Source organism: the organism of the source record quoted next, unplaced genomic scaffold (assembly GCF_019419815.1).
Source record: "Pyrus x bretschneideri cultivar Hongxiangsu unplaced genomic scaffold, Pyrus_bretschneideri_v1 Contig7, whole genome shotgun sequence".
Taxonomy (NCBI): domain Eukaryota; kingdom Viridiplantae; phylum Streptophyta; class Magnoliopsida; order Rosales; family Rosaceae; genus Pyrus; species Pyrus x bretschneideri.
The window spans coordinates 2095607-2112581 of record NW_025999809.1 but is presented as its reverse complement, the minus strand read 5'-3'; the positions used below and the strand labels follow the sequence as shown (position 1 = coordinate 2112581).

The following is a 16975-nucleotide window of genomic DNA, read 5'->3' as shown; positions in this document are numbered from 1 at the left end:
ATCTCAGGGACCATTTGTAATAAAAACCGTATGAGAAAATAATACATGTGTTTGTGAAGAAACATGACAAGGTTGCATTGAATATGTTTGTGGGTTATGCGGTTGATTGAATTGTATCCCAAATGCGGAGAAATGGGTGAGACTGTGAAAGTATTTAACGAGTTTTCACAACTGAATCTGTTTTAATGGAGCGTGACAAAAAGAAGGCAGACGCTTCTATCCTTTAGTAGCCCTCCCCTTGAGAATTCCTAGCTTTGCCACTAGTAGGGAAGAAGGTGTATTACTCAACCTCATTGACGGAATGGCAAAACAAACTTATATTCGCAATAATGGTACTAAATAAGCAGAGCAAATGTGCATTGGCTTCTTTATCTCAGCTACAAAAAGGAGGCGCATTTTCTTTAATTTGTGTCTACCCCATCTACATTATTATGAATTTTCTGGGTGTCTGAATGATCTTATTGCAAGAAGCAAGGAACGCCATATCATAGACTTGAACACATTTTTTTTAGTCTCTATTGCCCCTCTAACAGGTAGACCGTCAACATATATTTACTGAGTAAAGCAAGTGAGAATCGAATCCTCCTTCGAATGCCATTGATTTGTTGATTAATATCTGTTTACACAAGTCCCATGTGATCCACGGACCTCAATCATAATTTCAAACATTGCAGTAAAATTTACCTCTTAGGCTTAACTTGGAAATTTACAGTTCTCTGATTTTCACCTGGTAATTAGACAATATGGATATGTTCATTTCATTTTATTTTTAGATTCGAGTCCACGAACAAGACGATGATTGGAAGGTATACCGAGAACAAAAATGGTCAAATTTAAGTATTTATGTACTAGCAAGAGTTTATGAACAGTTCCCAAAATGGAAGCTTTTTGATCAAATAACAAGAATAGTTGGAATTGAGTATATCATTAAGTATAATTGATTTGATATGTAAGGTTTATACAAGTATATTTTTCATGTACAAAATAGAAGGACATAAGCATCTAGTGATTTAGGATGTTGAGGAGGGAGACTCTTGTTTTGATCAATTGCCTAAATAGGCTCTCAAGTCCTTCTTCCTGATCTTGAATACATGACTCCAGCTTCTCAAACTGGTTTTGCGCCTTCTCAGATTTGCTTGTCTTATGTAGTGCAGCATCGACTTGTGCAAATTCATTTGCCTCGGTTTCTTCCTCGCAGACAACTTTTTTGGTGGGAATCATCTTAGAAACCAATGACCAGCTGCCTGGCTTAAACTTTGGCCCAGAGATGAAGGACAGAAGAGATTCGAGCACTGCAAGAGTGATTTCTTTTACATCTCTCAACTTGCTGATAATGGCAACAGTCTCAGTGTCGTTGCTGAAAGGGGAGAATGTGGATTTGCTTTCGCTTCCCTTAAGATTCTTCGTAGCCTTTTGGATTGCCTTTTTAACCATCTTCCTGGAGCTCAAGTATTTGTTAACCTCACTTGTGAGAGCTCCAGATTCACCTCCTCGCGTTCTTCTTATGATTGATTGAAGATCCTGTACGTATGCCTTCGTTTGCAAGACTGCATCCTTGGCAGTGCTGCAAACGTCCAAGAGTCTGAGATAGCCATCTAATAGCTCAGTAGTCCATTTCTCATTCTGCTCCTGGGCCAAGGCTTGTTGTGTGAGGGGCAACTGAAGCAACCTATCAACACAACCATACAAGTCTCCGAGATTACTTAGGTTATGGTATATGGATGAGGAAGATGTGGAGGTAGCTTTGGAAGACGTCAATCTGGACAAATGTTCATCAACTTGTTGAACGATCGGGTGTGGCCTTGAGGGGAAGCTGTCAGAGTGAGTGTGGAAAGCCATTGCTTCTTTGTGTTTTGAGAGAAACTAGAAGAGAAGACTCTGTAGTTAGTGTACAATTGAGATTGATGAGTTCTTTCGAAGCGCAGCTACTTAATATATAGTGCTGGTTAAGGGAAGGGGACATGGAATCTCATGCACTTCAATGACAGCAAAAGGTAACACGATTTCGATTTCCATCTATATGTGCCCAAGGCAATGTTTACGCAATGTCTATTCCTACACCAGCATACCACCTCATTAGCTGATTTATTTTGCATATAAAATTCCAGAGGACACTATCATAATGTAACAATCATCCATTCGTAACTAACATGTTAGAAAGAGATCATAAATTAAATATGCCTCAGCACGAGTGTCATTCAGAGGCAAACACCATTTATCTCAACGATGCTGATCAACATGTGTGATAACTTAATCATTCATCTTATTTTGCAGGTCCTTCACATGATTGTTTGCCAAGGAGGAGGCAAGATCTGCCAAATATGCATTAGTTTGTTTCATGCATGTGTTTCTATAATTTACAAAAATGTAAGTTGCTGTTTGGTTAGCAAACTAGATGAATTGGACTGTTCCCTAAACAGATAACGAACCAGCTTAATTTTTCATTAAACAAGCTTTGAGATTTGAGTCTGCAATGTTACTGGTTCATTAGTTTTTGTCCCATTAATTATATATTTTGCACATGTTTATTATTTTTCATACAACAATAGTTCTAAACATGCGAACTATTGATTATTGATGATATATCTTTCTTGAGACAATTTGATACGATCTGCGCAAATCCGATCTGACCTCATTCATACAACAATTGTCCTAAACATGTGATGCTTCTGGTAGTGGAGTGGGAACAGTTGTGCAACAAAGGGGAAGGCTTCTTGCTTTCTCAAGTCAATCTCTGGGTCCTAGAAATCAAGCACTATCTACCTATGAAAGGGAACTTATAGCAATTGTCCAAGCAATCAAGAAGTAGCAGAATTATTTACAAGGAAGGCATTTCGTTATAAAGACTGATCATCATTCCAACAGAAATGGGTGACTAAACTATTGGGCTTTGGCTATGAAATTCAATATAAGAATGGTTCAAAGAATGTTGTTGCAGATGCATTGTCAAGGGTTGCAGGTTCTGATCAATTACCAGAAGAGCCTAGTGATTTTTCATCGAACCACTGGAATGCAAAGCCATTTATGTGACAACCCGTCCGTGTAAGTTCACGAGTTTTACGGAATGAAAGGGGCAAGGTTGTAATTTTCTTTTGGTTGTGGGTTTTGGTTTAAAATGTTGTTTTATTTCGTGTTAAATGGTGTGCCTTGTGGGCCCCACTTCCCTTTTTGGTTCACTGGTTTCCCCTCTCCTCCTGTCTGTGGCCGCCATGTGTCCCCCACACAACTCTGGGATCCCTCTCTTCTTTCCCCCGAGCTCACTCTCCCTCTCGAGCTCTCTCTCTCTTTCTCTGTAAACTGACATCACCACCACCATGGTTCGTACTCCAGTGACCATACCACCTCGAGACCTCCCCATCATAACCCCGGATTGCCCGAGGCCTCTCCTTTTCCCTTTTTTCCACTGCACTGTTGCACCGTCATTGTGCAAGAAGATTTTCGGCGAGTTCCGCCGTTCCTGACAATGGTAAGCTTCGGGACTCTCTCTAACCTTCTTTGTAGATCGATCAAACTTCAATGGTGACCCCTTTTGAGTGCTTTGGTGAAGGTTTTTAATGAAAACAACTCGGGAGGCTAAATTCCAGATCCCGACGAGAAAACCCATCAACTTTTAGGTGGATTTATGGCCAACTCCCGCCATGTCACGACCTTCATTAGGTAGTTTTCGAACCTACATCATCTTACCTTTATTTTGGTTCTAAAATGGTGATTTTTGGTTTTTTTTTTTTTGAGCTCCATCGGAGCTAGGGAAATTCCCGGTTGTAATCTGGCCTTCTTCTTCTTGAGGTCTAGTGACCCATGAGCTAAACGGGCCAAAAACCGGCCCAAGTAACCCAGCCTATTTGGGCAGGCCAAGCCCTAGTATAAACCCTTTGTAACCGGACCTTGGGCCGTGCAAAACTAAAGTCCTCGGGCCATTTAGCCAAACCCAAAACCCTTTAAGGCCCATCCCAAACCCAAATGATCTCAGGTCTTTGAGCCATAGAAGCTGGCCCACTAGCCTTTGACCCAGGCTCGGCCTATTGACCAGCCTTTGATCCAGCCCAGTGATCGGACGAAATATTCTTGGAATATTCTTGTGTTGATTTTTTTGAAATTTACCCGAGACCCTTCTTAGGGTAATTCGATGTTCTGAATTCGTTTTTGACGTCCATTTTTCCAAATTCAATCGTTTGAGTATAGTTTTATTAATTGCACCCTTTATGTGCTTATGTGCAATTATTAGCGGCGATTCAGTCCAGCTGATTTTGTACGGCTCTTCGACGACGGAGTATTTGTGAGGGGATTCCTTCTAAATTGCATGTTTTAATAGTAAAAATGCATACATGAAAAACATGATTTAATGGTTACGTTTTATGAGCAAATGAGTTTTACTATTTATGATTATCATGCTTATTGAGAATATTTTGGAATACCATATTTTATTGAAATTAGGTTCTTTGTAGTATATATGATGGATGGTTATATTATTTATGAACATGTTTTTACTCTTCTTTGTAGTATATATGATGGACGACTATATGCTATGAAGATGTTTTTGAGATATATGTTTATGTTGGGAAAGATTATATTCAATGATTTTTGTGCTTATCTAGTGGTCACATATATGCCTTCGGGTGGGGGCTGTAAGAGCCTATGGGCGATTGATACTATATATGCCTTTGGGTGGGTGCAGTAGGAGCTTATGGGTGATTGATACTTGTGAAGGAAGTGCATGCTAGGGTTTTCGGAAAAACCTATCACATATTATGCTATTAGTTTTCATAAAACTTTGGGGGTTAGTACGTTATTGAATAACTATTTCATTATTATATATATATATTATGTTTAGTTTTGGTCTACTTGGGGGTTTTCGGAAAAACCTATCACATATTATGCTATTGGTCTACTTATGTTTAGTTTTGCCCTCCCTTAGGATTTAGAATCGAGGCGTATAATCCCAACGTCAAGGCACTCCCACATCGGCATCTTTGAGTCGTCTCGGTGTAGGACCCAACCCCTTTGTTCAGTCAATTTTATATTATTCATTTCTTGTGTCTCGAATTAGTTGTATGCTCTGAACACGTTCCTCATTTGCATAATCATTGTATTTAAATTCATAACTGTTATTTATATTCGTTAGTCTCATGCATGTAAGTATGGCTTCGTTACCTTTGGGTGTCGGCTAACACATGCCTACCCTGTTGATCAGTGGATATCAGGGTCGGATGTGTCAATTTCCTACCCTTATTTTGGCTGGATGGATGATATTAGAAGGTCTAATGAGAAAGATGAGTGGATCAACCAAAAAATCAAGAAGCTCGGGTACAAACCTCCCAACCACTCAAATTCTGGTACTACGTTGCAGTCCAAGTATTAGTTTGACAATGGACTACTGAAATACAATGCCTTGAGTCCTACATCCTCTTAGAGGTATAAGGTGTTAGAGGAGCATTATGCCACTCCTGGAGTAGGTCATCAAGGAGTCCTTAAGACTTACCAGAGAATTAAGATAGGGTTTTATTGGGAAGGAATGAAAACTGATATAAAAAAGTTTGTGGCTGAGTGTCGAGTATGCTAACAAAACACATATGAAACTATCTCTCCTCCTAGTTTATTGCAACCCTTTGCCCATTACACAACAAATTTAGATTGATATTAGTATGTATTTTGTGAGTGGACTACCATTATGCAATGAAAAATAAGTGATTATGGTGGTTGTGGATAGACTCTCCAAATATGCACATTTCATTCCATTATCCCATCCATACACTGCTGCTATAGTAGCTCAGACATTTGTGAACCATATGTTTAAATTGCGTGGTATGCCTACTACCAGAGTGAGTGACAGAGACCCAATTTTCTTAAGTGCGTTTGGAAGGGATTCTTCAAACTACAAATATCAAAATTATGCATGAGCTATGAATATCACCCATAGAGTGATGGGCAAACTTAAGTAATGAACAGGTGTCTGGAGACATTGAGGTGTTTTACTAGTGCTCAACCCAAAAGATGGCTTTATTGGCTTCCTTGGGCTGAATGGAGTTACAATACCTCATATCACACCTTTGCAAAGTTTTCACCATTTGAGTTAGTATATGGTTACCCACCTCCTCACATTGCCACCTATGAGAGTGGTACTACTAAGGTTGATTTGGTTGAGCAAAGTTTGGTTGCAAGCAATAAACTATTGTCTGCTAAAAACTAATTTGGAGGTAGCAAGAAATAGGATGAAAGTGCACATGGATAAACATAGAATTAAGAGAGAACTTGATATTGGTGATTTTGTCTATCTGAAGCTTATCCCTTATCAGTTGCAGTCTTTGGCATCTCATGCCTTCCACAAGCTATAACCAAGGTTTTATGGACCCTTTGAAGTAATATCAAGAATTGGACAGGTTGCTTACAAGAACTCCCTGAAGGTTGTAAATTATGTTGGAGTTTATTTATTTATTTACTTTTTTAAGGTAGAAAATCTCATTGTAACTCATTGTCCCACATTGGTCACCACAAAAAATTTTCCACACTTTATAAGACTTTGTTCCTCTTATAAAATATTTGGAGAAATGGACCAAGGAGAGCAAATTTGGGCCTAAACCTTGGATTTAAACTTTGGAGTGTGATATATATTGGGTATATAATTAATTATCAAAAGATGGCCTTCAGGCTCGGGATCTAATAATTAAATTTAATAATGATTTACTTTGTGACTTTTAGGTGAATAAGGGAAGTAGGCAAGGGGGGAGGCATTGGATAAGCTACAGTTGACCCCAACTTGTGTTGGTTGAAGCTTACTAGTTTTAAGTTTAGTCGTTTGGTTTGGATTAAGTTTGATTTTTTTCATTACACCGATACACTCAATTATGTATGACTTTCGGTTGTGTTAATAAATGTACAATGATTTATTCGTTGTTTGTTTGGTTGCCATTGTAAGCCGATTAGTAGAACCCCGAAACCCGGAACTTTTCTGGGGTGTTACACTTTCAAGCACACATTTATGTTGCTTCCACACGTACTACAAGTTTGGAATGCCCAAAAGACCAGCTGCTTGTGCTGCTTTTGACGCAGATAAAAAGGAAACAAGGATTCAAACACCTTGAAAGCGTGAGGATGTGAAGTATAGTCCCACATCGCAAAGTTAAAATTTTTTGTAAGGGCTCATAAGGAGTTGGGCTGACTCCCTTATAGCTAATTCGTTTTAGGCTGTTACCTCAACTTCCTAAAAAATTGACTCCTTCAACTTGTCTTATATGTAGACCATGAACATGTGTGATCGTTGTTGTCCATGGACGAAAGGGACATGGGCGAAGCTACATGTGGACAAGGAAGGGTGGCAGCCCCTTCAGTCGCTTGAAATTACCATTTGAGAGTGAGGATTTCGCCCTTCTAGTCCTCAAAACTACCACCGAAATCTATTGCGCTACTTCACTGCTTCTATATTTTATGCTTTGCTACTTCTTTTGCATTTTATTTTTTAAATACCAAGCCAAAACGACGTTCTATTGGTCCTGGAATAAAAAGGACATAGAATGGCATCATTAAGGAGAGCTATGGTAAACTGCCATTGTTCAAAAGTCTATTAAGTTGTTTGATAGTACGCAGGAATTGGGTGGCAGAGAAGTTTCAAGTCCTATAAGGCTCTATTTAAGGCCATTATGCACCATGGCTAGCATATGATAGCCAAGAGGTATCTTTATGCAATGTTGAGTGAGAGATAATAGAGCCCAATAGGCACTTGGTCACAAATAAGTCACTTGGTCAATAGCATATAAGTATTCTTATAAGTCACTTGGTCACGCACGTAAGGTGTTTGACAAAACACCCCGCTCAACTGTCTCTCTCTTGAATCCCACAATCAAGAGCTACGGTAGAGAGAATCTATGGGAAGATACTTTGTATCTCTTCCATAACATGATATCTGAGTCAAGAGGCGAAGATGAAAAGCCCGATAATTTCACCATTCTCATTGCTTTGAAGGCGTGTGTGAGGTTTAAGGCACTCACATATGAGAAAATAATACATGGGTTTGTGAAGAAACATGACAAGGAATATGTTTGTGGGTTATACGTTGATTGAATTGTATTCCAAATGTTGAGAAATGGGTGAGGTTGGGAAAGTATTTGACGAGTCTTTGCAATTGAATTTTTTTATTATTTTTTTGGAGCGCAACAAAAAGAAGGCAGAAGCTTCTAAGGAACGCCATATCATAGACTTGAACACATTTTTTCAGTCTCAATATGCCCCTCTAACAGGAAGACCGTCAACGTATGTTTACTGAGTAAAGCGTGTGAGAATCAAATCCTCCTTCGAATGCCCTTGATTTGTTGATTTAATTATTATCTCTCTTGAGACAATTGGAATCTTGACAGCCTTGGCATGTGATATAATCGATCTGTTTACACAAGCCTCATGTGATCAACTGACGTCGATCATAATTTCAAATGTTGCTGTAAAATTTACCCCTTAGGCTTGACTTTGGAAAATTACAGTTAACAAAAATGGTTGAATTTTAGTATTTAAGTACTAGCAAGAGTTTATGATCAGTTCCCAAAATGAAAGCTTTTTGATCAAAGAACAAGAATAGTTTGAAATTGAGTATATCATTATGTATAACTGATTTGATGTTCTAAGATTTATATAAGTATGTTTTTCATGTACAACATTGAAAACCATAAACATCTAGTGATTTAGGATGTTAAGGGGGGAGACTCTTGTTTTAATCATTTGCCTAAATAGGCTCTCAAGTCTTTCTTCCTGATCTTGAATGCCTGACCCCAGCTTCTCAAACTGGTTCTGCGTGTTCTCGGATTTGCTTGTCTTATGTAGTGCAGCATCGACTTGTGCAAATTCATTTGCCTCGGTTTCTTCGTCGCATGCAACTTTGTTGGTGGGAATCATCTTGGAAACCAATGACCAGCTGCCTGGCTTTGACTTTGGCCCAGAGATGAAGGACAGAAATGATTTGAACACTGCGAGAGTGATTTCTTCAACATCTCCCAACTTGCTAATAATGGCAACAGTCTTGTTGTCATTGCTAGGAGAAGAAGATGTGGATTTGCTTTTGCTTCCCTTAAGATTCTTCATAGCCTTTTGGATTGCCTTTTTGATCATCTTCCTGGAGGTCAAGTATTTGTTAACCTCACTTGTGAGAGCTCCAGATTCACCTCCTCGCGTTCTTCTTATGATCGATTTAAGATCCTGTACATTTGCCTTTGTTTGCAATACTGCATCCATGGCAGTGCTGCAAACGTCCAAGAGTCTGAGAGAGCCATCTAAGAGCTCATTAGCCCATTTCTCATTTTGCCCATGGGCCAAGGCTTGTTGAGTGAGGGGCAACTGAAGCAACCTATCAACACAACTAGACAAGTCTCCGATACGACTTAGGTTGTGGTTGATGGATAAGGAAGATGTGGAGGTGGCTTCAGAAGACCTCAATCTAGACAATTGTTCATCAACTTGTTGAACGATCGGGTGTGGCCTTGAGGGGAAGCTGTTAGAGTGAGTGTGGAAAGCCATTGCTCTTTGTAATTTGAGAGAAAATAGATGAGAAGACTTTGCAGTTAATGTACAATTGATATTGATGAGTTTCTTTCGATATGCATCTTGTTAATATATAGTGCTGGTTATGGGAAGGGGACACGGAATCTCATGCATAGCAAAAGGTAACACGATTTCGATTTCCATCTATATGTTCCCAAGGCAATGTTTGCGCAATGTCTATTCCTACACCAGCATACCACCTCATTAGCTGATTTATTTTGCATATAAAATTCCAGAGGACTCTCATAATGTAACAATCATCCATTCATAATTAACATGTTAGACAACGGTCAGAAATTAAATAAGCCATATCACGAGTGTCATTCGATCGGGGGCAAATACCATTTATCTCAACGATGCTGATCAACGTGTGTGATAACTTAATTATTCATCTTATTTTGCAGGTCCTTCACATGATTGTTTGCCAAGGAGGAGGCATGATCTGCGAAATATGCATTACTTTGTTTCATGCATGTGTTTCTATAATTTACAAAAATGTAAGTTGCTGTTTGTTTTGCAAACTAGATGAGTTAGACTGTTCAGTAAACACAGATAGTGAACCAGCTTAATTTTTCATTAAACAAGCTTTGAGATCTGGGTTTGCCATGTTAGTAGTTCATTAGTTTTTGTCCCATTAATTATATATTTTGCACATGTTTATTATTTTTCATACAACAATAGTTCTAAACATGTGAACTATTGATTATTGATTATATATCTTCCTTGTGACAATTTGATATGATCTGCGCAAATCCCATGTGACCTCATTCATACATTGTTATAACTCGAGCAAAGTTACCTCTGAGCTTTGTGTAATTTCGGGAAATTTCAGTACTAATTAATTGATTTTCATCTTGTAATTTTGGGAAGTTATTTTTTGCATGGATTTCGTATATAAATATTGTAATAATTGGAATAAACCAAATGGAAATTTAAGCAGAAGAGTATATCTTTTGTATTTTTTTGATATCACAAGTTGAATACATTTACCAAGTTTTTCATGTACAAAGTTGAAAAGCTAATATCTAGTGGTTTAGGATATTGAGAAGAGAAACTCTAGTTTTGATGAGTTGCCTAAATGGAAGTCGAGGCATTCTTTGTGATCTTGAATGTACGATTCTAGATTGTCAAGCTGGATGTGTGCATTGCCTAAACTTTGGGGATGAGATTTGCTTGTCTTGTGTCCAACGACTGGCTGCAATCTAGCATCCACCTTTGAGAATTCGTTTATTTTTGTTTCTTCCTCGCAAGCTACTCTTTTGACTGTACCATCTTGGAAACGAGTGACCAGCTGCTTGGTTGTGATTTTAGCTCGAAGATGCAGGACAATAGGGATTTAAACACTGCGATAGTGACTGCTTCAACATCTCTCAACTTGCTAACGATGGCTATTGTCTCGTGGTCATTGTTGAGGGAGGTGGAATCTCATAGATTCGTTGATAGATTCCGTTGAGATTGATCATATACTTGTTGTTTGTCTTTATCACTGTCTCCATTGGTAAGTGATCCAGATGTTGAAAATCAATGTCAAAGATGTTGAAAATCAATGTCAAAGTTAGGTATGGAAAATTAGGCAATGTTAGGCATGGTTGAATAAAAATAAATTAGGTGAAATTAATGTGTTTTGTGTGGTAATAAATAATCTTAGTTTATTCATTTGGTTTGCTATAAATACCCAAGTTCTCAAGCATTGTAAATCATCCAAAGAAAAACAAAGCCTAGAGCTAAATAAGAAAAGCTTTGCTAACTAGTTTGTTTTGTGAGCTTTCTTTAAGAGTGTGTTCTATTTTCTTCTTCTTGGGATCATTAGAGTTATCTTGGATACTCTTCTTATTCAACACCAGATTCCACCCACCCACACCTTGTGTTCTTTGCATGATTGATTGAAGTTCTTCTACACAATCCTTGGTTTGCGAAAGGGCATCCTTGGCAGTGCACCAAACATCCGAGAGCCTAAGAGAGGCGTTTAATATTTCATTAGTCCATTTCTCATTCTTCTCTTGGGCTAGGGCTTGTTGAGTGAGGGGCAACTGAAGCAACTTCTCAACACATGTGAAAATTGAAGAAATTGAAGAAGAAACTGCAAAGTTTGTAGAAAAAGGGCTTGAGATTTTTGGAAGGTGAAATTGTATTTCCTTGATGATCAAGTAATCTTAAACTTAGCTATATGTATTGGTTTATTAGATGGCTTGTAATATAAGCTAAGACTATGGATAATATTCTCTTTCAACTTCCTTAACCACTTTTAACAACCTATAACAACTTTGTAACAATCCTTATAACTTTCTATCTTATATTGTAACAAGTGGCAATAGCTAGACCCCTGATATATCTTCACTTGGATTCTTAGCTTGAATTGGATCCTTAGCTTTGTCTTTACTCTTACTCATACTTAAGTGAATTGAGCATGAGATTGTCACAATGTTGATGAAACAAGAGTGCAGACAAGCCCTTAGCGAGTATATCAGTTGATTGATCTGCAGAAGAAACATGTTGCACATGAAGATCTCTTCTGGTAACTCTTCGTCTGACAAAGTGATAGTCTAGCTTAATGTGTTTAAACTTAGCATGAAACACAAGATTAGTGGATAGAGCTATAACCGAGACATTATCATACTGAATCATAGGTGGTTGAAAAAGAGGAACATATAGATCACTAAACAATTGTCTTATCCAAGCAATTTCTACAGCTGTGATTGCAAGGGCTCTATATTCAGCCTTTGTTGATGATTTTGAAACAGTGTGCTGCTTATTTGAATTACATGAAATTGGATTCGAACCAAGAAATACCACAAACCCTAAGGTTGATCTTCTGTCATTTGGGTCACCAGCCCAATCTGCATCACTATAAGACCTGGTTTAAAATGAATACCATAAGTCAAAGTGCCCTTAAGACATCTAAGAATTCTTTTCACTGCAATAACATGAGATTTCTTAGGATTATGCATAAATTGGCAAGTTTTGATTCACAGAGAAGGCTCTGTTAAGCCTTGTGAATGTGAGATATTAAAGACTACAATTCTGTATTGATCAGGGCTATGGTATGGTTTTCTGTCATCTTTAAGCAACTTGTGATATGGTAGGCATGAAGTAGCTAAGGATTTACAATCTTGCAAATCAACTCTGTCAATTAACTCATTGACATTATCTGACTATGATACAAACAACCCTTCTGGTGTGTAACTTATCTGCAACCCAAGAAAATAATGCAGAGTGCCCAAATCCTTCATTGATTTTTTTTTTTTTTGTAAGTTTTGTAATCACATTTGATATTAACTGAGTGGAGCTGCCAATTAGAATCACATCATAAACATAAAGAAGCAAGATAACCATGCCTTTTGGAAAGTGCTGAACAAATAAAGATGGATCAGCTCGAGAAGCTTTGAACCCCAATGCTGGCAAAAGCTAGTGAATCTCTCATTCCATGCTCTTGGAGCTTGCTTAAGTCTATACAGTGACTTTTGGAGCCTACATATATAATTGAATGGATTGTGACCTCTGAAAACCTAAAGGCTGCTCCATATACACTTCTTCCTATAGAATGCCATGTAAAAAGGCATATTTGAAATCCAATTGTCTGAGTGACCACTTGAATGGAGTAGCTAAATGAAGGATTAACCTAATGGTTGTAGGCTTAACCACTAGACTAAATGTTTCTACATAGTCTACAGCCTCTTCTTGACTATTACCCTTAGCTATAAGCCTTGCTTTGTACCTTGCCACATATCCTTTTGCATTCTTCTTAACTCTGTAAATGGGAGTACAATGCATCAATTTCTTCCTTCGTTGCATCCTTCCATTTTGGTATTTTTGATGCAGTTTTGAATGTTTTTGGCTCTAAGATAGGTGATTGAGAGGAACCAACACTAGTTGAGAAAGCCTTCCTTTTCGTAGTACCATTCTTAGACCTTGTTTGCATAGGATGCACATTCATCGGGATAGGAAGAACAACATGAAGTTGTTTATGTTGAAAATAAGGATCCACAAGGATGAGATATTGTGTAGGTGGGTTATTTCGTGACAATAGACTTGGAGACTGATATATTAGTGTATGGCCTAAACTATGTGAGGATGTTATTTGAATAAATTATGAGGCACTAAGTGCATGTGTTTCCAAAAAATCTGAGGCACTAGATGCAACCAATGAATCCGAGGCACTAGATGCATTTGAAACAGTTGTTCAATGATTTAAGATGTAGATGCATAAGTATGAAATGGTGATGTGACTTGATTGGTTAATGTAATGGATGGTAATGATATAAGTTCGAAATGAAGTGATGAACTTGTGATTGTAAGTACTAGTGATTTATTAAAACCAGAAACATTTGCATATGGATTTACTGATTCATCAAATAACACGTCTGGATATGTAAAGTTGATTTATGGCAATGTCTAAACATATGAACCCTTTATAATTTCCTGCATAACCCAGAGAAACACAAGTTGCTATTTTTAGTTGAAATTTTGAGGTGTTATATGGCTTCAGGAGAGGACAACATGCACAACCAAAATTTTTGAAATGATTTTGTAAAGTGACACATGGCATTCTATTAATGAGGTATGTTGCAGTGGCACAAGCATGAAACCATAAATAGCTAGGTAATTTTGCAGTTTGGAGTAATGAAATTGCAGTCTACAATGTGCTTGCGTTTTTTTTCTGCTAATCCATTTTGTTTTGCGGTATAAGGACATGATTTTTGATGAATTATACCATTTTGTGAAAGAAATTGTTGAAATCTTGCACTTATGTCTTCACCACCCCTATCACTTTGGATTTTTTTTTAATTTTTGTAGAAAAGTACACAAAAATACATGAAACTTGACAAAGATTGAACACACTTCTGGTTTAGTATTTAATGAAAAAGTCCATGTAAATCTTGTACATTCATCTATGAAGGTTACATAGTATCTGAATCCTTCATATGATAACAAAGAGGCAGGTCCTCATACATCACTGTGTATGACTTGTAGTGAATTTACAGACTTAGTTGTAGGAAAGGAAAAAGGTAACTTGATAAATTTTCCTTCTATGCACGGTGTACAGATGGATGGACATGTATCTAGTGATGCATGAACTTTATTTTGATGAAGAATTGTAGAAGTGATTCCATTTTATGTGTCCTAGCCTTTGATGCCATACACTTGTGCTAACAGGTTTTGCAAGAAAGCATTTGTGTGATTGAGGTGATGTAGATGACAACTTTTGGGTGATATGAAAAGATATATGATAATAGCCAGCCATACATAACCCCTTGAGAAGAATTGTCTTTATAGTTTTATCCTAAACCCAAAAGGAAACATCATCACATATAAACCTGCACTTATTAGCCTTACAAAGCTAATAAATGGATAACAGATGCTGTGAAGTCTTTGGAACATACAACACATTCTTCATTACAAGTTTATGACTAGGAGTATGTACTTTTGAAGTTCCTGTATGAGAAATGTGCAAACCTACACCACTTGCCGTGGTTATTGTATCACTACCTTGATATAGATACGCCAATTCCAGATTAGCTAACTCAGATGTCGTATGTGAAGTAGCTTCAGTGTCTGCAACCCAAAATTGTTTTGCATGTGATAACATTGAAGAGCATTGAAGAGCTGAGTGGCCAAATTTGCTCCTATGATAGCATTGAAGAGCTGAGTGACCAAATTTCCAAAAATTTGGCACTGAATTGGAGTACCAGTACCAGTGGTTAAGTGTTTTTGAAAACAGTCAGCTGCAACATGTCCTCTTTTATTGTAGATTTGGCAAGTTGGGATCTCAGAATGATAATTTAGGCCGTTGGATAATCTAGGATTTCCATTTAGTGGAGGATTATAAGATCTTGGCCCATAATTATATGACCTTCCTCTACCTTTCCCTAAAAAATTGTTACCCTTATAGCCACCATAGTTTAAGAGATAAAAGTGTTTAGGGTTTGAATTGTATGTTTATTCTTCTCTCTAGGAGGTTAATATATAATTGTACAATATCCCACATAACAGGAAATAAGAATCCCAATTATACGAGGAATAAATTATACGATTACATTCCTAAACTAAATGGTTGACTCACACCAACATTCCCCCTCAAGTTGGTGCATAGATATCACCTAAGCCCAACTTGTCAAGTGAGTCTTGAAACACCCTTGCTAAAACCGCATGAGTTAACACATCTGCTAATTGTTCTTCAAACCTTACGTATGGAATATCAATCAGTTGAACATCTAACTTCTCTTTGATGAAGTGTCTATCTAGCTCCATATGCTTTGTACGATTTTGCTGAACGTGATTATTGGCTATTTCTCTCACAGCTTGATTGTTGCAGTATAATAACATAGCTCTTTGAGGTTTAAACCCAATCTCAGTGAAAAGAATCCTAAGCCTTAACAATTCACAAATTCCATGTGCCATCCCTCTGCACTTTGCCTCAATCGTGGATCTAGCCATTACATTTTACTTCTTGCTTCTCCAAGTTACTAGATTTCCTGCTACAAATGTGAAGTAGCCTGATGTGGAGCGACGATCAGTAATGTTTCTTGCCTAATCAGCATCAGTATACCCCTTTACCTTCATATGTCCATGCTTCCTGAAGATCAGTCCTTTACCAGGTGCACTTTTCAGATAACTTAGTATACGCATCACTGCTGCCATGTGATCCTTACTAGGAGCATGCATGAATCGACTTACAACACTAACTGCATATGTAATATCCAGACGTGTAAATGATAGGTAAATCAACTTTCCTACCAATCTTTGATATTTTTCTTTATTGGTAGGAACTTGATCTTGGTATATCGCCAGGTGATGATTTTGCACAATGGGAGTTTCAACTGGTTTACAAGCCAACATTCCAGTTTCAGAGAGAAGATCAAGAACATACTTTCGCTGAGATAAGTAAATACCATTACGAGAATGAGCAACTTTAATACCCAAGAAGTATTTCAACCCTCTTAGATCCTTCATCTCAAATTCTGATGAAAGATACCTCGACAGCCTTTTTATCTCTTTTGTGTGATCACTAGTAACTACCAGATAATTAACAAAGTAACTTTACCTCTTATGCATTTGATGAACAGGGTGTGGTCCGCATTTCCCTGTCTATAGCTGTACTTTTTCATTGCTTCAGTGAACCTTCCAAACCATGCTCTGGGTGATTGTTTGAGTCCGTAGAGAGCCTTTCGGAGTCTACATACTTTCCTTGCTTCATTCGGTGTTTCATATCCTGGTGAAAGAACCATGTATATTGCTTCTTCCAGATCTCCATGTAAGAAAGCATTCTTCACATCGAACTGTTTCAAAGGCCAGTCTAGGTTAGTTGCTAAAGATAAAAGGACTCGAATATTATTCATTTTTGTGACCGGAGCAAACGTTTCTTGGTAGTCAACTCCAAATGTCTGTGTGTACCTTTTAGCTACCAATGTTGCCTTGTATCTGTCAATGGATCCATCCGCCTTGTGTTTTATGGTGA

General features: G+C 37.8%; 2 protein-coding genes across 2 annotated transcripts; both read right to left on the bottom strand.

The window, feature by feature from the left end:
- Positions 1–1002: 1002 nt before the first annotated feature.
- Positions 1003–1839, bottom strand: LOC125472445. Its single transcript, XM_048573908.1, has one exon. The coding sequence runs from the start codon at positions 1837–1839 to the stop codon at positions 1003–1005; it is 837 nt and encodes a 278-aa protein (XP_048429865.1).
- A 6819-nt stretch (positions 1840–8658) lies between these two features.
- Positions 8659–9495, bottom strand: LOC103933595. The gene has a single exon (XM_009343285.2). The coding sequence runs from the start codon at positions 9493–9495 to the stop codon at positions 8659–8661; it is 837 nt and encodes a 278-aa protein (XP_009341560.2).
- Between the last annotated feature and the right edge of the window lie 7480 nt (positions 9496–16975).